Source organism: Phascolarctos cinereus, unplaced genomic scaffold (assembly GCF_003287225.1).
Source record: "Phascolarctos cinereus isolate Bilbo 61053 unplaced genomic scaffold, phaCin_HiC Scaffold_1;HRSCAF=81, whole genome shotgun sequence".
NCBI lineage: Eukaryota > Metazoa > Chordata > Mammalia > Diprotodontia > Phascolarctidae > Phascolarctos > Phascolarctos cinereus.
In genome coordinates, this window is record NW_027555514.1 from 100,811,151 (window position 1) to 100,833,331 (window position 22,181).

General features: G+C 39.3%; 1 long non-coding RNA gene and 1 gene segment (V, D, J or C); both read right to left on the reverse strand.

Moving 5' to 3' along the window:
• Nucleotides 1–9,067: 9,067 nt before the first annotated feature.
• On the reverse strand, nucleotides 9,068–9,484 carry LOC110216304 (T cell receptor beta variable 28-like). The segment is given in 1 exon segment: nucleotides 9,068–9,484. A coding segment is annotated over 1 exon segment (417 nt).
• Nucleotides 9,485–11,580: 2,096 nt separating this feature from the next.
• Nucleotides 11,581–19,845, reverse strand: LOC110216303 (uncharacterized). Its single transcript, XR_013486170.1, has 3 exons — nucleotides 16,875–19,845; nucleotides 13,802–16,468; nucleotides 11,581–13,400 (listed from the first exon to the last, which is right to left on the reverse strand). It is a non-coding gene; the product is annotated as an uncharacterized LOC110216303 (long non-coding RNA).
• Nucleotides 19,846–22,181: the final 2,336 nt, after the last annotated feature.

Here is a 22,181-nt window from a genome sequence, read left to right on the forward strand (position 1 = left end):
TTATAAATAAATACTTTTAGAAACATACAATCTTACAATTGTTAGAGTCCTTAGAGCTAAAAATAGTTAGCATTTACATATATTATCTCATTTTATCCTCACAACATCTCTGGGAGGAAGATGCCATTATTTTCCTTTTTTTATTGATGAGGAAACTGAAGTAGGCAGAAGGTAAATGACTTGCCTAGGGTCATGCAGTATCTCTGAAGCCAGATTTGAACTCTGGTCTTCTAGACTCCAGGCCCAGCCACTATCCAGTGTCCGGCCACTTAGCTACTTGCTGGTCACCTAGCTCATCCTCCTCATTGTACAGATGACTCAATTGACACCCATTAGGAAAAAAAAAAGTACCTCATTTAAGGTCACAAAGCTATTTAACAGAAGACTTGGCATTAATAATGAAGTATACTAATTCTCTTTTCACTATTCCTCATTATTTTACATCAAGCTTAAATTTTCACCTCTGAAACTTTTATCCCTGGTTCCTAGTTCTATCATCTGAGACCACATAAAACAAATGTAATCCCTTTTGTACATAAAAACCCTTTAAATACTTGAAAAAGATCCATCACAGCCCATCTAATGGGTGATCTAAAGTATGGTACCCAGATCTAAACACAGTCCATTGAAGGTTCTAACATCACTCGTCCAGGACTCTATGTATTTTTTAATGCAGCTTACCTTTGCTGTTCTATTCCACTCGATTCATATGAAACTTTTAGCCTATCAAACCACATTTCTTTTTCAGAAGAACTACTGTCTAATTCTACCTCCTTCCTTAAATACTTTGAATTTAGTTATTTGTTGCCCCCTTGTGTTAACTATCATTACATTCATGTAAAACAATTTGTCCAGCCATTCCCAAATTGATGGGCATTCCATTGGATGCTAGGTCTTGGCTTTTATTTCCTTCTAATTCCCCCTTCAGGATAAGGATGCCTCTTGTGCTTGAGGCTGGTCCCTGCCTGGTATTATCCTCCCTTTTAACAACACCTCTCTCTATCTCAATTTATTTGATGTATTTCTGAATGAAATTGTGTATGTGAAAGTGTGTGGAATTCTTCATCCATTTCGGATAAAAGTGAAGTTTCTCTGATAATTCCTCTATCTTCCCACCTTTTCTTTTGCTGCTTCTCGATATAGAACCCTGAATGCTAGAAGTGTCTTTGGAAAATTTTGAATTGTGGTAGATCATATCTCTGGTTCATTCAGAATGGGTAGCTACCTTTCCTATTTCCCATGGACTGAATTACATTTTATAAAGTTCTAAGGGTGGAAGAAGTCACTTATTACAGTTTCTCATTGAATTTCTTGATCATTATTCAATCGAGCACAATTTTTTAATGTTTTTTTTGCTCAAGTATATGGAAGCTGAGTGGTTTGCTTCCATTAAGGCAGCCATCTTGGCCAAAAGCCCACTGCTTCCTTCTCAAGATGTTCCCCAACTATTCTTTTAATAATAGATTCTACATTTTTTTTTTCCAGGAATAGAAGTCCACTCTCTGGACTATAACTTGCATACTGTTGTTTATTCTTTTTTTTTTAAATTAGTCTGTTGAGGTATGGGCCCAAGCCAAGACCTATGACCCAATTTGACCCCATTTGTCTATGGGCCCTAGAAAACCCTTGGACTGTCCTTGAATTCTCTTACTGGATCTAGGAAGCCTCTGAAGGTATAATCCCACCAACTGGCCTTTCCTTATCACTACACCCAAAGGCATAAACCTATTAACTGGCTGTTCCTACACCTATCTCCCAATTCTCTGTTCCTAGCCCTCCCTTGTCTTGCCTCCATATGCCCCCCCCCACCTCTTCCCACCCTTAATCCTATCTGTGCTCTATTTTCCCTTGGCCACATGGTCCAGGTCCCTGGCAATCTATTACCTGATAATCCCCTCAAACTACTTGGCCACTCCTAGATCCCTCCCATAGACTTTCTGTATATAAGGTTCATCTTGTCTCCATTAAGGTGCTCAGATTCCTTAAGCACCTAGCCAATATCTCACAAATGTTCATATTCCTTAAGAGTCTGGCCAGTATGGTGGATGTTCTAATAAACCTTGTCTTTGGCTAAAAGAAGGCTTGGGTTGAATTCTTTCAGGCAGGACCCAAATCTCTTGCTCTTGATATTTTGGAGTCCTAGCACCCCTAAACCTCTAGACTTCATAGTTATAAATCACTTTTACTTTTGGAATATCATTTTGGCAGCTGTACAGAGAAGGGATCAGAGAAGGAAGAAGCTGGAAGCAGAGAAATCAATATGAAGCTATTACAATACTCAGGGTGAGAGGTTTGAACAAGGGTGGCATCTCGATGAGTGGATGGAAAGAACACAAGAAAAATATTCTGAACGTGGAACAGCCTGTTAAGTGATTTTAAATGTTGGGTTAGGAAGCCCAAGGTGATTTCCCAGATTTGGTCTTCCTTCATAGGAGGACAGTTCTGATAACTCTTCAGTTTGATATCCCCAAGGGTCATGTTTCACTCTGTTTTGAAACTCTTAGCCATCTTTAGTATGTTTGTTGAACTCTCTCAGGGTCCTATGTGAGTTTGAAATCAGAACATTCATTTTAATACCTGTTGTACTCCTATGATTCCCAGGGCTTCTACTTAGGAAAACTGCAAGGAGTTCAGTGAATCTTAAATGAGACTAAATCCCCTCCCTCAAACTTTATTGCTACTGAGTCCTTTAATATGCCACTTGCCCTACCCTTACTGGTAAAAAAAAAATCCCATTCTCCTTCACTAAATACCTATCAAAGTTTGCAGCTGTAATACAAAATTATTGTTGTTCAGTACTTTTAGTCATGTCTGACTCTTCATGACCCCATTTTGGGTTTTCTTTGCAAAGATACTGGAATGATTTGCCATTTCCTTCTCTAGAGTGTTGTTTAGTAGTTTTTCAGTTATGTCTAACTCTTCATAACCCTATTTGTAGTTTTCTTGGCAAGTATATTAGAGTGGTTTGCCATTTCCTTCTCAAGCTATTTTACAGATGAGGAAATTGAGACAAATAGGATTACGTGACTTGCTCAGGGTCACATCACTAGTAAATGACTGAGGCTGGATTTGAACTCATGTTTTCCTCACTCCATGCCCGGTGCTCTGTCAATGTACCACCAAGCTACCCAGTAATGGAAATTAAGACAAACTAATTAGAATCATTGCTCTCCAATGGCCAAATGCCTAAGAGCTGAGCAAGGCCAAATGAATAAAAATAGTTATTGTTATTTGCTGCTTTGGGCAGGAGTTCTTAATCTTTCTTGCGTTACAGACCCTTTTGGCAGTCTGGTGAAACCTATAAACCCCTTTCAGAATCATGTTTTTAAATGCACAAAATAAAATACCTATGAATACAAATCAAACAAAAGGAAACCATTATACTGAAATATAGTTACCAAAAATGTTTTTAGAAAGTTCACAGACCCCAAATAAGAATCTCTTCATATGACAGAGTCAGCATGGCTTCTTTTGTTCTTACTACCTTGCTGGCACTAGAAAGAGACCAGAGGTAGACATCCATTCAGATAGAGACTCACAATCCAGAAAGAACCTTTAATAACTGGTTCTAAGGATCAACAATGCTGAAGAAGGTGTCCATGTGTGTACTGAAATAGCATTTCCTTCTCTTATTTTGTAGTAGGGCCAGGTCAAGCTGAACCACTTTTTCTGTTGCCATTTTTGTATAATACAGAGGAGACAATGCCACACTGAGGTTACGTAGCTCTCTGGTTTGTATTTGTAGACTCTAGGGTTAGGAGAAATAATTTTTGCTCTTTCCGAAAGACGTCATATCTATCATAGACTTGTCTTCCATCTGAGCTCCTGATATTAACTGAGTAATAGATATGTTCGGTTCTAACCCCAACCTTGGGTCTTTTTGATACCAGTACACATTGTCATGTCCCAGATCCTGTTCTTAGCGTCACTTTGTGTCTTGTCCCTGCGACCAAGCATTTCAAGTTCCAGGTGACTCTAGAATCCAAGTAGTCTATGGGGAAAGGAAAAAGAAGCTAGGACACAGAAGAGAAAAGAGTCTGATAAAATATCCAGGAGAATAAAGTTTAGATGCCTGTAAAGAAAAAATTCCCAGCCTGTACCCAAGACTTAGCTAATCCTAAGAGAAATGGCCATAAATTGGAAAAAACATGATGCCCATGGCAAGGTCTATACCTGAAGGAATCAGGAACTTTCTCAGCTCTGGGATTTAGTGACTCTGAAAGACTGGAAAATTAATAGCCCTATGTGATATCCATTTGTGTTGTTTCTTGCTCCCACATCTCCAGATGTTTGTGTGGCACTCAAGGATTTGAAAAAGAGCCCTGGAGGTAAGTGGCCTCCTGGCACTCAGGGTCTCATCACAGATTTTGTTTGAAAAATCACGTAATTTTGGAGTTAGGAATGATCATGCTTCACTAATTTATAAATAAAGAAAATTGAAGTCCCAAGAGGTGAGTTGGCTTGCCCATTGTAATACAGCTAGTCAGAGGCAAAAAGCAGGGCTAGAAACCAGTTCTCCCAACTCCAAATATGGTGTTCTTTGGACTACCCACTCAGCCACCTATTCAGAACTGGAAGACATGCATTGCTCTTAAACTTGTAACTGCAAAAAGACTCTCATGGGATTTGTGCATAGACAGAGGGTTGGGAGAGTCTCTGTGTGCATGTTTTTAAGTGAAGTAGATATAAATGAAGGCTGTAATGGGAGGCCAGAGACTGGGCATTAGAAGGGTGGCTGGTATTGAGATGACACTAATAACTCTACATCAATGACTTTTATCCATTGTGGATGGTGCCTCAATCTAAATCTCCAAGTAGAAATGCATCTAATAGATAATGAACTTTTTCCTGACAGAGAGTTCTTTCAACTGGTAAAGTTCTGTTGCCCCCACCCCTTTTTCTGTCTGATAAGAATATTCACATCCAAATATTGAGTATAAAGGTCTTAATTCTCATTGTACTATTACCAAAGGGTGCACCAAACAAAACTTTTTGTCCAGGATATGACAGCTGGGTCCATGATGTCCAACCACACCCAAATCTTACCTGGCCTCTGTGCTCATTATTGTAATCATAACTATAATGTATATGATCTATAATATGATATGTAATAACCCCACATGCATTTTCCATTCCCTGACATGTATAGAGTGAATTGATCAGTGGTTCACCAGCTCCTTGCCTTTTCTTTCACTCCCATAATTACCCAGGCTGACTGGCATGCAGAGTAGAAGTGCTAATTCAATCAGCCCCATCACAACTCCATTTATTATTCTTTCCCTCCTTCCCCTCCCTCCATCCCTGACAGGGCAAAATTGATTCTAGTGTATCTTCCCTGCAAATTTGACTGTACTTCTTTCTGCCCCTAAGTCCTGTTGAGTTTTGCTCACACACCGTCACTCATTCAAGCCTTCAACAAGAGAGTGTGCTGTACCCATTCTGCTTGCCCATGTCGAATCCCCCTAGGTGACTGTCATCACACATGTTCTCCCTTATCCAAGGTCTCTCCTCCATTTCCTACTTCCCTCTGAGGGCAAAGGCATATTTGGAATTGTTTCCTTTCAAATCTCCCTCCAAATATCTTCAGTGCTAATGCCTTTCCTCTGAATTTACCTCCTATTTTTCCTATCTATATCTTGCATGCACATAGACTGAACACCTTGAGGATGAGGATTATCCTTCAGCCTTCCTTTGTATCTTCAATACTTAACACAGTGGCTGGCATCTAGTAAGCATGTAATAAATGCTTGTTGACTCACTGACCTCAGTGATCATATTTGAAATATTTTGGTAAAAGTAAAATTAGTATATAAATGATACAAATCCGGGAGAATTAAACATTGGATGATGAAATCATGATCCAATATATCTTGGCAGGCTAAACTGTTGGGACACATATAATAATGTGAGATCAGATTAAGAAAAAAAGAACCCACATGCCTACAGGGGCAAAAAAATGACTTGAAACATAAAATGCAAAAGAAGTATAATAAGACAGACAGCACATCCTCTGTAAAAAGCTGTGGGGTTTTAATGGACTAGAAATTCAGTATGTCTCAATATATGTTACATATGATAGCCAAGAAAGTTAATGGACACTTGGCTCTATTAAAACAGGCATGGAATGTGGGACAAAGGAAGCAACAGTCTTGCTGCACTATGAACTCTCAAGACCATATTTGTCAATGTTATGTCCAATCCTGAGCAACAGATTTTAGAGCTGACATTAGGTGGGACATGAGAACTCTCTTCCAGCATACAAAGAAGGCAATTAGTCTTTTTTTGCTTGGTCCCAGAAGACAAAATTAGGAACCTAGGGTAGATATTGCAAAGAGGGGAATTTAGTATTAATTTAAGGAAAAACCAACAAATGCTTATAGTCAATTAATCAAGCACCTGCTATGTGCCAACCATTCATTAAGCACTATGTAATAGTATAATGATCTTCATAGGGAAGTAGTGAGTTGTCCCTTACTATAAAATTCTTCAAGAATAGGCTGGATAACCACTTTTTAAGAGTACATTGGAGAGAGGTCTCTCGTATGTGAGTTGAAATAGACAGTCTTTGACATCCCTTTCAGCTCTGAGGTTCTTCTGACTCCCCATCCAATGCCAGAATTTGTTGGAAGTCTATCTTCCTCATCCCTGATATCTAATTATCAACTTCTGCTTCCACATTTCCATTGTTGTGAGAATCACTATTTCTCAAGGCAGTCAGTTTATTGCATCTTTAAAGAGGTCTCATTTGTTCTGTCACATATTTCTTTTTTTTTCTTTATTAAGCCATAACCTTACTAAAACTTTTGAGCATTGGTCCTGTTTCCTTTGTACATGAAAAAGTAAAATCAGTCCTTCTTCCATATGAAAATGCTTCAAATATTTTAAACTATTGCTTTCACCTACCAAAAATTCCAAAAAAACAAAATTTTCAATTTAAAAAAATCATGAAAAAAGAAAAATGGTGGGACCCTCAACAGAAATAGAAATTAACAGTGGGGGAGGCAAGGAAATGGTAATTCAGTTTGTGATGTCCAATGAACAGGTAACGATTAGTAAATGGAGCTCAAGAGAAAAACGAAGACTGGATATGTATTTTCCCCCACATCTTATAATCTTAGAGAGTAGCCTAGGGCATTGAGAAGTTATGTGACTTGTCTAAGGTCACATAATCACTATATATCAGAGGCTGGTCTTGAAACCAAGGTCAGCTTTCTAGCTGCTATACCACCTTATTTCACTAAGCTGGAACCAATGAAACCAAAAAGATTTTCCCTTAGCCTCAGGAACAAAAGGATATTCCACAAACTATCACACTACTAGGAGGGAAGGGTACTTATGTAGGTAATATTGGAGATAAGGAAGAGGAAGGATGAGTAAAGCACACACATAGGGAATGCCTGATGCTAGGACATAGGTACTGAATGAAAAAAATAAGTAAAACACTTGAGAAACCTTACAGTGTTATAAACAAATCTGACCTATTTTTCTGTAATCCAGCAGAAAAAGTTATCACTTTATGAATTAATTAACCATCAAAGAGTGGGTAATCTTCAATTACACATCCACCAGGATATGGCACTCTCAAGTGAACAGTTAGGTGCTTTCCTGGCATCCTTGGAGTCTCCTTCAAAGCTGTAGTGCCCTCAATACTCAGACGAGGGAGCAGAGCATATAAATTTTTATCCTACCTCCCTCTCTCACTACTCTTCCTTATGGAGCTTCTCCTGGTTAAAAGCAGATTTATGAAATGAATGTATAAATATAAATATAAATAAAAGAACACGAAAATGAAATACAGCTCAAAAAAGAAGGCAATCTAGATTTCTAGAGACCTCACTATTGACATGGGGGAAATCACCGGATCTGTCTTAATCAACCTCATTGAAATGACGCAGGCAAATAAGTTTTCAGTTACATGTTTGATTAAGGTGCAGCAAAGTAAAATGGTAAAGAAGCAGTCAAGTGTCCTTGTCTTCTGAGAGTCATGTAACACATTCATTCCTTCAAACATCCTCTTGTACCAACAGGTTGTGAGAAAGATTAAGAGAAAGTACTTCCCCCAATCTATAGAGTCCATTCTGATTGTCCTATGAACAGTAGGGAGAGCATGGGATGATGTGCCTAAGGTTAGCATTACTCTGCCAGGTAAATCTCACCTGGGATGCTATGAGGCTTCATGCTGGTCTATCTCTACAACACCTTGGCCTTGTGTCCATTCCAGGGTCTTAGGCAAGTCACATCACTTCTCTGGGCATCATTTTACTCATCTATAAGATGAAAAGGTTGAGCTGGATGGTCTTTCAGCACCTGCTAGCTCTGGATCCACAATCTTCTGAAGATTGGGTCTACAGTCCCCTCAAGGACCAAATATCTAAGAGCTGACCAAGGTCCTTTGGAATGGGAAGAGAGGCTTGGCACTGAGGAGATAACAGTCAGGAAAGCCTCTTGTAATACTGTCACCAGTGCATGTCACCAGAGAGAGACCAGGAGGAGCCAAGCCTTCAGACAGACATTACTACAGCCAAATCCTGTGACAGTTCAAAGATCAACACTACTTAAAATAATACCCACTATTTAGATAGTGCTTAAAGGTTTGCGAAGCATTTTAAAAGTATCTCATTTGATGCTCACAACAGCTGTGGGAGGTAGATGTTATCATTATCTTCCTTATCCATATGGGGAAACTGAGGCAAGCAGAGGGTAAGTGACATGCCTAAGGTTACTTAGGCAGTTAGTGGCAGGGCCAATACTAGAACTCAGGTTCTATGGTTCTCAGAACAGAAGTCTGTAGCACACATACATCTTGAGGCATTCTATATATTCTTCATAGCCAGGAGCAGAGAAGAAGAGAGCTAGCATACTGTCAGTGGCCCAGGTGGTCCCTGCATACTGTTCAGTTCTCTTGTCTCAGAGCCACTGCAGCCGAAGAAAGAACTGGAAGTGGAAGGGCTGGAATAGAGCCTAGAGGTATGTGCTGCACAGATGAAGAGTCTACAGGGTCTTCTAATGTATTCCCCAGACAGTATCTCCCTTACTTTTTTTTAAGGTGGGGCCTGGTGAGGCCAAGTCACCTTGCCTCTTCTGATTGCCTTTTTTGTGCAAGGAAGAAGTGACTCTGTTCTACTGTGGTTTTGCTGCTAGCACAGAAGTAGCCAGATGTCTGGTTTGTGTTTGTAGGCTTGAGAGTTAGCAGGAAGAATGACTTTTCATTCCGAGATGCATTGTATCCGTAAGGGACTTCTGTTTCAATGAAGCCAACATTAAGGGAAAAAGAGATCAGCTGTAGTCCTAATCCTGGGTCCTGTCGATACCAGTACATAGACTCATAATCCAGGTCCTGATCACATCTCAGTGTCACCTCACATCCTGTTGCTGTTATCAGGTATCTGAAGTTCTCAGTGACTCCAGCATCCATGGGGACTGTGGGGAAAGCAGAGAAAAAGGAGGAGTCAGTAGAAGAAGGAGCCCACATGGGAGCCCACATGTTATAGTCTGAAGGGGAAAAAATGAATACTGCAAGTAGCAAACTCAGGAGAGAGATTCACCATTTGTATGGAAGGCTTGAGTAGTAGTTATCATAGAGCAGATACAGAGCTGGCCTTGTCAGGAAGTCCTGAGTTCAAGTCATGAGAACTTGACATCAAGTCTTTCCTCTGCCATATTGATTTCTGCAATCATGGGCAAGTCACTCAGCCACTCAATATGTAAGGCAATTCATTAGGGCTGTACTGACAGAGTAACAACCCATTAATGCTGGTGGAGGTTCTTCACCTGAAGTCAATGAAACCACAATTCAAAAAACAAAATGAAATATAATAAAAAAAGGTCTAAGACTTACCTGCTATGAGAAGAAAAATAGTTACCCAGCAAAGGAGTGACATGCCCATGACAGCTCTGGCCTTTGGTCCTGTGAGATGCTGGATGGAATCAGCACCAGACCCTGCCAGCTCCTGTAGCCCTAAGTAGGTATGATGCTCAAAACTCCAGGGTAAGAGAGAAGAACTCTAGGAAGCAATGGCCACACCCTCCTGCCTCTCTGCAAAGAGTTTCCACAAAAACAGAATGAAAAAAACTTTTGCCTCTAGAGAGACCATAGAAAACATGTTTCACTTTACACAAAAGGAGATGGAAACTCAGAGGGCTGAAATGATATAACTCCCACAGATTTGGAGGTCAGTGGCAAGGCCAGAAATAGAATCCAAGTCTCCAAATATTATCTCCTTATTTTCTCCTACAGCACACCACCTCTGTATACTGCTGATGTGCTCAGAATCTGAATTCAGTATGAAGTAGCTTAATGTCTAGATGTATTTCCCCATCTCTATGTATGTTATTTCCTTACTAGAGTACTGGACTTGAAATGTTCAAATAACTGTACATTGCCTCTTTATGATAAATGTTAATGATTTCTCTGGAATCCCATTAGGACTTGCCTCCTCAAATGGCTATAGGAAGCCTTCCTCAATTTCCGCAGATGTCCAAATGCAAAATTAAATTTTATGCAATCCCCTATGTTCCCTTTTTACTTGATGTCCCTATATGTTTTCCAGTAAACTCTTCTTGTTGTACCTCACCATTGGTTGTGAGTGAAGAAGACCCGAGTTCATATCTGGCCTGAGACATTGACCAGCTGGGTGACCCTGGGCAAATCACTTCACCCTGATCACCTCAGTTTCCTAATCTGTAAAATGAGCTGAAAAAGCAAATGGCCAACCACTCAGTATCTTTGCCAACACAACCCAAAAATAGGGTCAAAAAGAGTCACACACTGCTGAGAAGACTGAACAACAAAATTTATGAGAATAAAAGAATATCAAGGAGCAAATATATCATTAATCATTAATCAAGCTACTCTCTACAGTTGTAGAAGTGAAAATGTATGTGAGAGTATTATCAATACAATGAGCAGGTACAGTGCTGAGTATGATGGGGCAGCATGGTACCAATGTTGTTCTTCTGGTGTTTAATGTCTTCCCCTAGGAAACACAAAAGGGAAACTATGTCCTTTGAAACTGTTAGGTGTTTCTGTGTAGCAGGTTATATACGACAGTCTGTTTAGGAGCTAGCATGCCTATAGTGAAATAAGGTACCTTTAGAACACTTTTATTCCATGAGACACTTCCATATCATGAAAGTGTTAATGAACCTCAGTCTCTGAACTTTGGTCTCTTAGGTACTGATCAATCAGATATTTACTGCTCTAGTAGTATCTGTTGAGAAAGATAGCATGGAGACTTAAGATAGTGTTAAGAAAAACTGGGTGTCCCAAAAGTTTTATGGCTAGTGCACTTTTAATTTTTAGATTAAATACAATACCACCTCTACTGTCCCCACATATATGTATGTGTACATATATATTTAAATATATATCTATATCTATATCTATATCTATATCTATATCTATCTATCTATCTATCTATCTATCTATATATATATATATATCCTCACCCACCTGCACTCTCTTAAACACTGCCCCATGTTTAAAACTTCATGTTGGTCATAATCAATTAAATCATGAGCCCCCACCAATGTCTTTTTAGCAACCAAATATCAAAAGATAGGAATTAGCAACAGACTATCTAATTAAATAGCACAGCAGGATTTATTTGTTCATTTGATAACTATTTATTAAATGAATATTGTGTTCCTGGGTCTATGCTTGACTCTTCAAATGCAGAAGACTGAAATGAAATAGGCCTTGACCTCACAGAGCTTGTTTAATATCTTGGAAAAGAAAAAGTACACAGAAAATAAAATACAATGCATACACCAAGAGCTTTATGGATGTGGAATATTAACACTAGGTAGGAGGAGGTAGGGGATCAGGATAGCTTTTCTGTAGAAACTGACATAAGATGAGCTTCAAAAGAAGCTATGAATGTATCAGGCAGAGTCAAGGAAGGTGATCACCTTCATCATCATTGTAGAAAATTGTAAAGAAGTGGTCAAGTGTTCTTGTCTTCTAAAAGTCAGTAACACAATCCATCCTTCAAGCCTCCTCCTGTACCTACAGGTTGTGAGAAAGATTAAGAGAAGGGATTCCCCCCAATCTTTAGTATCCATTCTGATTGCCCTATGAACAGTAGAGAGACCACAGGATGAAGTGATTGCAGTTTGCATTACTCTCCCTAGGATGCCATGAAGCTTCATGCTGGTCTCTCTCTACAACACCTTGGCCTTCTCTCCATTCCAGAGTCTTAAGCAAGCCATATCACTTCTCTAGGCCTCAGTTTACTCATCTGTAGGATGAAAACATTGAGCTAGATGGTCTTTAAGATACCTGATGGTTCTGGATCCATAATCCTCTGAAGGGTGGGTCTACAGTCCCCTCAAGGGCCAAATATTTATGAGCTGGCCAAGGCCTTTTGGAATGGGAAGAGAGGCTGGGCACTGAGGAGATAACAGTCAGGAAAGCCTCTTGTAATAATGTCGCCAGTACATGTCACCAGAGAGAGACCAGGAGTAGACATGCCTTCAGACACACATTACTACAGCCAGATGCTGTGAGAGTTCTAAGGATCAACAGTACTTGAAATAATAGCCACTATTTAGATAGTGCTTAAAGGTTTGCAGAGCACTTTACAAATATATCATTTGATCCTCACAACAGCCTTGGGAGGTAGATGTTATTATTATCTTCCTTTTCCAGATGGGGAAACTGAGGCAAGCAGAGGATAAGTGACATGCCTAAGTTTACCTAAATACTCAGTGGCAGGGTCAATACTGGAATTCACGTTCTATGGTTCTAAGACTAGAAGTCTTTCTTCTGTAGCATACATTCTTCCTCAGGCATTCTATTTATTCTCCATGGCTGGGAGCAGAGAAGAAGAGAGCTGGCAAACTCTCAGTGGCCCAGGTGGTCTCCGCATGCTGCTCAGTTCTCTTCTCTCAGAGCCATTGCAGCCCAAGCAAGTACTGGAAATGGAAGGGCTGGAATAGAGCCTAGAGGTCTGTGCTGCGGAGATGAAAAGCCTCCAGGGTCTTCTCATGTGTTCCTGAGATGGTATCTCCCTTCCGTTTTTTAAGGTGGGTCCTGGGGAGGCCAAGTCATCTCACCTCTTCTGATTGCCTTTTTTGTGCAAGAAATAGGTGACTCTGTTCTGCTGTGGTTTCACTGCTAGCACAGAAGTAGCCAGATGTCTGGTTTGTGTTTGTAGGCTTGAGAGTTAGCAGGAAGAATGACTTTTCATTCCGGGAGGCATTGTATCCATGAGGGACTTCTGTTTCAGTGAAGCCAACATCACGAGAATAAGAGATCAGCTGTAGTCCTGACCCTTGGTCCTCTCGAAGCCAGTACATATAGTCATGACCCAGATCCTGATCACATCTCAGTGTCACCTCACGACCTGTTGCTGTTAGCACGTATCTGAAGTTCTGAGTGACTCCAGCATCCATGGGGACTGTGGGGAAAGGAGATAGAAGGTAGGAATCAGTTGAAGAAGGAGCCCACATTTTATAGTCTGAAGGGGCAAAAATGAATACTGCAAGTAGCAAACTCAGGAGAGAGATGCCCAATTTGTATTGAAGACTCAAGTGCCAGTTGTCATGTACTGGGTATAGGGCTGGCCTTGTCAGGAAGTCTTGAGTTAAAATCACAAAAACGTGAGTTCAACTCTTGCCTCTGATACATTGATTCTGCAACCCTGGGTAAACCACTTAGCCACTCAATGTGCAAGATAACTTTCTAAGGCTGTAGTGACAGAGGAACAACCTATTAACACTGATGAATGTTCTTCACTTGAAGTCAATGAAATCACAATTCAAAAAAAAATGAAATATAGTAAAAATTTCCAAGACTTACCTGCTATGAGAAGAAAAATAGCTCCCCAGCAAAGGAGTGACATGCCCATGACAGCTCTGGCCTTTGGTCCTGTGAGATGCTGGATGGAATCAGCACCAGACCCTGCCAGCTCCTGTAGCCCTAAGTAGGTATGATGCTCAAAACTCCAGGGTGAGAGAGAAGAACTCTAGAAAGCAATGGCCACACCCTCCTGCCTCTCCACAAAGAGTTTCCACAAAGACAGAATGAAAACACCTTTTGCCTCTAGAGAGACCATAGAAAACATGTTTCAGTTTGCACAAAAGGAGATGGAAACTCAGAGAGCTGAAATGATATAACTCCCACACATTTGGAGGTCACTAGCAAAGCCAGAAATAGAATCCAAGTCTCCAAATATTATCTCCTCATTTTCTCCTACAGCACACCACCTTTGTATACTGCTGATGTGCTCAGAGTCTGAATTCAGTATGAAGTAGTTTAATGTCTACATGGATTTCCCCATCTCTTTGTATGTTATTTCCTTACTAGAGTACTGGACTTGAAATGTTCAAATAACTGTACATTGCCTCTTTATGATAAATGTTAATGATTTCTCTGGAATCCCATTAGGACTTGCCTCCTCAAATGGCTGTAGGAAGCCTTTCTCAATTTCCGCAGATGTCCAAATGCAAAATTAAATTTTCATGCAATCCCCTATGTTCCCTTTTTACTTGATGTCCCTATATGTTTTCCAGTAAACTCTTCTTGTTGTACCTCACCATTGGTTGTGAGTGAAGAAGACCCGAGTTCATATCTGGCCTGAGACATTGACCAGCTGGGTGACCCTGGGCAAATCACTTCACCCTGATCACCTCAGTTTCCTAATCTGTAAAATGAGCTGAAAAAGCAAATGGCCAACCACTCAGTATCTTTGCCAACACAACCCAAAAATAGGGTCAAAAAGAGTCACACACTGCTGAGAAGACTGAACAACAAAATTTATGAGAATAAAAGAATATCAAGGAGCAAATATATCATTAATCATTAATCAAGCTACTCTCTACAGTTGTAGAAGTGAAAATGTATGTGAGAGTATTATCAATACAATGAGCAGGTACAGTACTGAGTATGATGGAGCAGCATGGTACCAATGTTTGTCTTCTGGTGTTCCATGTCTTCCCCTAGGAAACACAAAAGGGAAATTGTGTCCTTTGAACCTGTTAGGAGTTGCTGTGTTGCAGGTTATATATGACCCTCTGTTTAGGAGCTTGCATGCCTATAGGGAAATAAGGCACCTTCAGAGCACTTTTTTTTTCTCACTGAGATATTTCCATATCCTGAAAGTGTTAGTGAACCTGAATCTTGGAATCTTGCCTCTTAGGGAGTGATCAGTCAGATATTTACTGCTGTAGTAGTATCTGTTGAGAGAAATAGCATGGAGATTTAAGAGAGTGTTAAGAAAAACTGGGTGTCCCAAAAGTCTTATGGCCAGTGCACTTTTCATTTTTGGATTAAATATATCATCTCTACTCTCCCCACATACAAACATACTCACACACCTGCACTCTCTTAAACTGTGCCACTTTTAAAACCTTATGTTGGTTATGATCAATTAAATCATGAGCCCCCACCAATGTCTTTTTAGCAACCAACTATCAAAAGATAGGAATTAGCAACAAGCTATCTAATTAAATTCTACAACAGGATTTGCTCGTTCACTTGATAACTATTTGTTAAGTGAATATTGTTTTATTGGGTCTATGCTGGACTCTTCAAATGCAGAAGACAAAAATGAAATAGGCCTTGACCTCATAGAACTCGTTTAATATCTTGGAAAAGAAAAAGTACACAGCAAATAAAATACAATGCATATACCAAGAACTTAATGTATGCTGAATATTAACACTAGAGATAGGAGGATATATGGGATCAGGATAGTTTTTCTGTAGAAACTGACATAAGATGGACTTCAATACAAGCTATGAATCTGTCAGGAAGAGGCAAGGAAGGCAATCACCCTCATCATCGTTGTAGAAAATTCTAAAGAAGTGGTCAAGTGTTCTTGTCTTCTAAAAGTCATGTAAAAGTCTTGCCACTGTAGCATACATTCTCTTTATTCTCCATGGCTGGAGGAAAGAAGAAGAGAGCTGAGAGACTGTCAGGGGCCCAGGTGATCCCTGCATGCTACTCAGTTCTCTTGTCTCAGAGCCACTGCAGCCCAAGCAAGAAACTGGAAGGGCTGGAATAGAGCCTAGAGGTCTGTGCTGCAGAGATGAAAAGCCTGCAGGGTCTTCTCATGTATTCCTGAGATGGTATCTCCCTTCCTTTTTTTAAGGTTAGGCCTGGGGAGGCCAAGTCATCTCACCTCTTCTGATTGCCTTTTTTGTGCAAGGAAGAGGTGACTCTGTTCTGCTGTGGTTTCACTGCTAGCACAGAAGTAGCCAGATGTCTGGTTTGTGTTTGTAGGCTTGAGAGTTAGCAGGAAGAATGGTTTTTCATTTCGAGAGGCATTGTATCCATGAGGGACTTCTGTTTCAGTGGAGCCAACATAGCGGGAATAAGAGAGCAGTTGTAGTCCCAACCCTGGGTCCTGTCGATACCAGTACATGGAATCATGACCCAGATCCTGATCACATCTCAGTGTCACCTCACGACCTGTTGCTGTTAGCACGTATCTGAAGTTCTGAGTGACTCCAGCATCCATGGGGACTGTGGGGAAAGGAGATAGAAGCTAGGAATCAGTTGAAGAAGGAGCTCACATTTTATAGTCTGAAGGGGCAAAAATGAATACTGCAAGTAGCAAACTCAGGAGAGAGATGCCCAATTTGTATTGAAGACTCAAGTACCAGTTGTCTTATACTGGGTATAGGGCTAGCCTTGTCAGGAAGTCTTGAGTTAAAGTCACAAAAACTTGAGCTCAACTCTTGCCTCTGATACATTGATTCTGCAATCCTGGGCAAAACCACTTAGCCACTCAATGTGCAAGGCAGCTTTCTAAGGCTATAGTGACAGAGGAACAACACATTAAAACTAGTGGGGGTTCTTTACTTGAAGTCAATGAAATCACTGTTCAAAAAATAAAATAAAATGTAATAAAAAAAGGTCCAAGACTTACCTGCTATGAGAAGAAAAATAGCTACCCAAAAAAGGAGTGACATGCTCATGACAGCTCTGGCCTTTGGTCCTTTAAGATGCTGGATGGAATCAGCAGCAGACCCTGCCACCTCCTGCAGCCCCAAATATTCATGGTGCTCAAAACTCCAGGGTAAGAGAGAAGAACTCTAGAAAGCAGTGGCCACACCCTCTTTCTCTCCAGAACAAGTTTCCACAAAGACAGAATGAAAAAAAACATTTTACCTCTAGAGAGACCATAGAAATCATATTTCACTTTGCACAAAAGTAGATGGTAACCCAGAGAGGTGAAATGATATAACTCCCACACATTTGGATGTCACTGGCAAAGCCAAAAATAGAATCCATCTCTCCCAATATTATCTCCTCATTTTCTCCTGCAGCACACCACCTCTGTACACTGCTGATGTGCTCAGAGTCTGAACTCAGTATGAAGCGGTTTTATGTCTAAATGGATTTTCCTATCTCTATGTATGTTATTTCCTTACCAGTGTGCAGCACTTTTTAAAAAGAACTGTATACACTGCTTCTCTGTGATAAATGTTTATGATTTCTCTGGATTCTCTTTAATACTTGTGTCCTCAAATGACTGTAGGAAGCCTTTCTCAATTTTCCCAGATATCCAAATGCAGAATTGTATTCTATATATCTCCCTACTTTCACTTTTTATTTCATATCCCCATATGTTTTCCAGTAAAAATCTTCTTCTTCTACCTCAACATTGCTTGAAAGAATTGGTTATATTTAACTTCGTGCAGTGGATCAAGCAGTGAGTCTGGAGTGAAGGAGACCCAAGTTCAAATCTGGCCTCAGACATTTACCAGCTGTGTGACCCTGGGCAAATCATTTAACCCTCTTTACCTCAGTGTCCTCATCTGTAAAATGAGCTGAAAAAGCAAGTGGCAAACCACTCCAGGATCTTTGCCAAGAAAATCCGAAGATGGGATCATGAAGAATCAGATATGACTAACTCAGAAGAATAACGACAATTCAGGAAAGGAAAGATTCAGGAGAGATGTGATAACTACCCTCATGTACTTGAAGGAGGGATTAGGCTTGTTCTGTGTGACCCTGAAAGGCAAACCCAGGAGCAACAGGAAGAAGTTGAAAAGGGCTAAATCTCCACTTGATGTCAGAAAAAAATTATTTAGTAATTAACGCTATCCAACAGTGGGAATGGAACGCTTCGGCAGGGGGTGGGTTCCCCCTCCTTGTTCTTCACGCAGAGATTGAACCCTTGTCATGTATTGTATAGTGGAAATTCTATAGGGCGATTCCTTTTGTACACTAGATGACTGAGGTCCCTTCCAGCTCTCAAATTTTATGATTCTGTGACCATGACATGAAGGGTTCTTGAAGATCATACCAACAGATCAAAGCTTTGGTGGGTCTTTGAAATCTAGAAAGACTTCCTCCTAACTATCCCACTACTTCTCAGTCTCCTTTCCTGGTTCTTCATCCATGTCTCACGACTAACACCACCATCCCCAGTGTTCCCCAAGACTCTATCCTTGGCCTTTTTTGTTTTTACCTCAATATTATCTTACTTGGTGATCTAATCAAACTACAATGGGTTCATTTGTTGCTTCTATCAAGATGATTGCCAGATATCTCTGTCTAGCCTTACTCTCTTTCTTAAACTCCTGTCACATCACTAACTGCCTTTTGGACATCTCAAATGGGGTGTGCTTTTAAGCTCAGCTTAAACACTTTCTACTACATGGAACCTTTTTTGATCCTCCCAGCTGCTAGTGCTTCCATGATGAAATTTCCTCATATTTATGTTATATATATTTTGCATTTATCTATGTTCATGCATGCTATTTCCCAAGATAGAAGATAAATTCTTTGTCTTTGCATATCCAGTAGCTTGAACAGTTCCTGGCACTTGGTTTTTTTGTACGTAATAGTAGTTTAATGGTACTTAATAATATTATTTAATAAATGGTGATTGAGTGATTAATGGCTAAAGGAGAGGTTTTTCCTATGTGAAAAATTGTATTGTTTGAATATAAGAAAACTCCTAAAGAGAAACTTACAAAGTATATCACTTCTTCCTGTTGCAAGCAATGGGCAGAAGAGACTCAACTATGGAAAATTTCATAAGGATGAGGCTACAAAAATGAGCAGAAAGGTTAAGGACTGAGTGAGACCAGTTGCACAGAGTCAGTATAATATCATGGATAAAGTGTTAGAATTTGGAGTAGAGAAGACTTGGGTTTGAATTTTGCCTCTGACATAAGCTGTGACCCTGGGCAAGTCTCTTAACCTCTGTTTGCCTCAGTTTCCTCAACTGTAAAATGGGGAAATTAATAGCATTTATCTTCCAGAGTGCTTAATAATTGCTAATTTCCTTTCTATAGATTTTATCCCTGGGCAAGATTTCTCTGAAATTTCTGTTCCTGAACCTGCATGGGTACAGGGAGATGGAAAGAGAGGGAGTTGCTATGAGTTCTCTCACAGGTAGATATCTGAGACGTAAATGGCAACAGCAGAATTTCCTTTTTATCACTGAAACCGTCTGATCAGTCAATAATGTGACTCTTTTAATTGCTTTCTCATAGGCTTCTTCCTATACAAACTATTCCCCAGAACCCTCTAATTCAGTTCCACTGGTCCAGATGAGGGTGATATAGTTGATGCAGGGCCTGGAAACCATGATATATGAAGAACTACCAAAAGTACTGGTGGTATTTAACCTGGGAAAAACTGGGCTTGTGAGAGTAAGATAATAGGGTTAGAAGGCTTGTTATATAAAATTAGATTTATTAAGATTTAGTTGGAGCTACAGAGGAAAGATCTAAGACATAGGTAGATGTTACAGAGAAGCAGATTTCAATTCAACACTATGTATGTGTGTGTGTGTGTGTGTGTGTCTAAATGTGTATGTATATATATTATTGTATATATGTATGTATATGTATATCTGCATGTATATATGTATATGCATGTATATTATATATATCTACACATCTATATGTTATATAGTTAAAATGCAAACATATGCAAATTCAAAGTATTTTAGGAAAGAGGGCATTAGCAGTTGGAGGCATCAGCAAAGGATTCATGCAGAAGATAGATCCCTAAACTGCATCTCAAAAGAAGAGAAGGACTATTTGAGGTAGAAGTAAAGAAGGAATGTATCCTGGACATGGAGGATGGTAACAACAAAGGCAAGGGGATGGAGGATGGGGTGATCTGTGTGAAGAAGGGGGAGATCAGTTTGGTTGGATCACAGAGTGTGGGGGGGGTAATTTTCTAGCAGAACAAGGAACTACTTAAAAATTAAAAGAGCTGAAAATATTCATAGCAACCCTTTTTTGAAAGCAAAGAACTGGAAACAAAGTAGATATCCATTGATTAGTGAGTGGCTAAAATAATTGTTGTACATAGATTTAATAGAAAACTAATGTACTATAAAGAATGACAAATGTGATAAATTAGGTGAAACTTATAAACACATATAAACTGACTCATGTCGCTTAACACGTTAATAGGCATATCGCTTTGCCTTTATCCAAAGCATTCACGAAAATGTTAAACTGAGCATGGCCACAAGTGTATTGCTAGGATAGTCCTGTACAGACTTTCTTTCAGTTTAACATTTGACTACTCCACGTCTAGCCATTTGACCAATTCCAAATACAGGTGACAGTATTACCATCTAGTCTATGTATTTATAGTTTGCTTTTTAAAATTAATTATTTTCAATCAATGAAAATCTGCCTTCTCAACCCTGAGCAATGAGTTAAGCCACTCTACCTTCTGATGTCAGTTGTCTCTGTCCCTACTGCTAATCAGTAGTCCTGTTCGTTCTTTAATCTTCCATTTCCCCCCTAACATAGCTAAAAAGCACACAAAATCCCAGTGCTCTATTCACTGCACCACCTAGCTGCTCATGCATCTTCTATTCCTTGCCCTTATTATCTATAAAGCTTTTTTTCTTTTAAATCTAAGGTGATTGATGAGTTCTTTGTGTATCCATATTCTTCTAGAACAACTCCTCCTTTCCTACTTATAGTACTCGTTTATCTTAATGTCTTCGAAATTTTGATTTTCAGAGCTTCCAATCCACCTTGGGCTTATTTTCCCTCTAAAATTTGAATCCATAGGATTAAATCTGTATTTTCTTTGAAATCTTTAAAATCTGTTTTCTCATTATCTAGAATGCATATAAGACTATACTCAGTTTTCCTTTCCTCTTTGACAAATTCTTATAAGAAGTCACTTTCTCCAAGGTGATCATCATTTCCACCCTAGCAACCTGTTCCTTCTTATTGATGTAAATCTGATCCTTAATAGAATTTCCTCTTGTTAATTTCCCAGGATTTTGAAGAATGAAATTATTAAGATAAATAAATAAATTTTTAGCTGTCCTGCTTTTGGCAGAGTGTTCTAGTAGATGGGCAGAAAACTGAAGTCCCATTTCTGCTATATGAAGATACTATTCCAGGTTCATGATGTTTCTCAGACTCATCATTGATTTTTCCACTTTCTGAATGATTTATAGCACATGGCAATGACATTTTTACTCTCTTTTTTACTTCCATTGATCTTTTATTTTTCTTTAAAATATTTTGTTGATGTCCCTTTTTTTAAAACATCACCATTATTTCCTCACGACACTCCCATATCAATATAATTCTCTCTTATAACAAGTAAGCTCAGGCAAGCAAAATGAATTGACCATTTTTCATGTTTTAAAATTCATTCTTCCTTCTATACCTATCATCCACTACTTCTCTGAAAAGAGATGAGAGACATTTTTTCACTCTCAGTCCTCTGAAATAATGTACAGTCACTTTGTTGCCACTAATATTCATCATATTACCTTTTTGAACCATATTCTAGTCATGGAATTCATTCCACCAAGCCTGTAAGGCCAAATGTTCCTACTTACATGAGGATCTCTAGTTCATCTTACTTATTCTGCCATTTTTGCATTTGTGCATTATTTGAAGACATTGTTTTATTACTGGCTCCTTTCTTAAACTTTGTCTTCTGTGTACTTGTAGGTATTTCTTCTGCATTTCTACATTTTAGCTTCTCTCTATTGCACCTAGTTTGATGGTGCTTTTCTCCCTATTGCTTCCATTTCAGTTTAAAATTCTTGGAATAAATTTTGTAAAATTTCAGGCACATACATTCTTAGCAACCTTTCTAAGGTCCATCCCTGACCAGGAATTTGTTATTCCTACATTTTTGGGTGAGGTTCAGAAATACCAATCACACATTATCTTCTTTTCTAAGACATCATCTTAACCAGCTCTTAATTTGACATATTATCTAT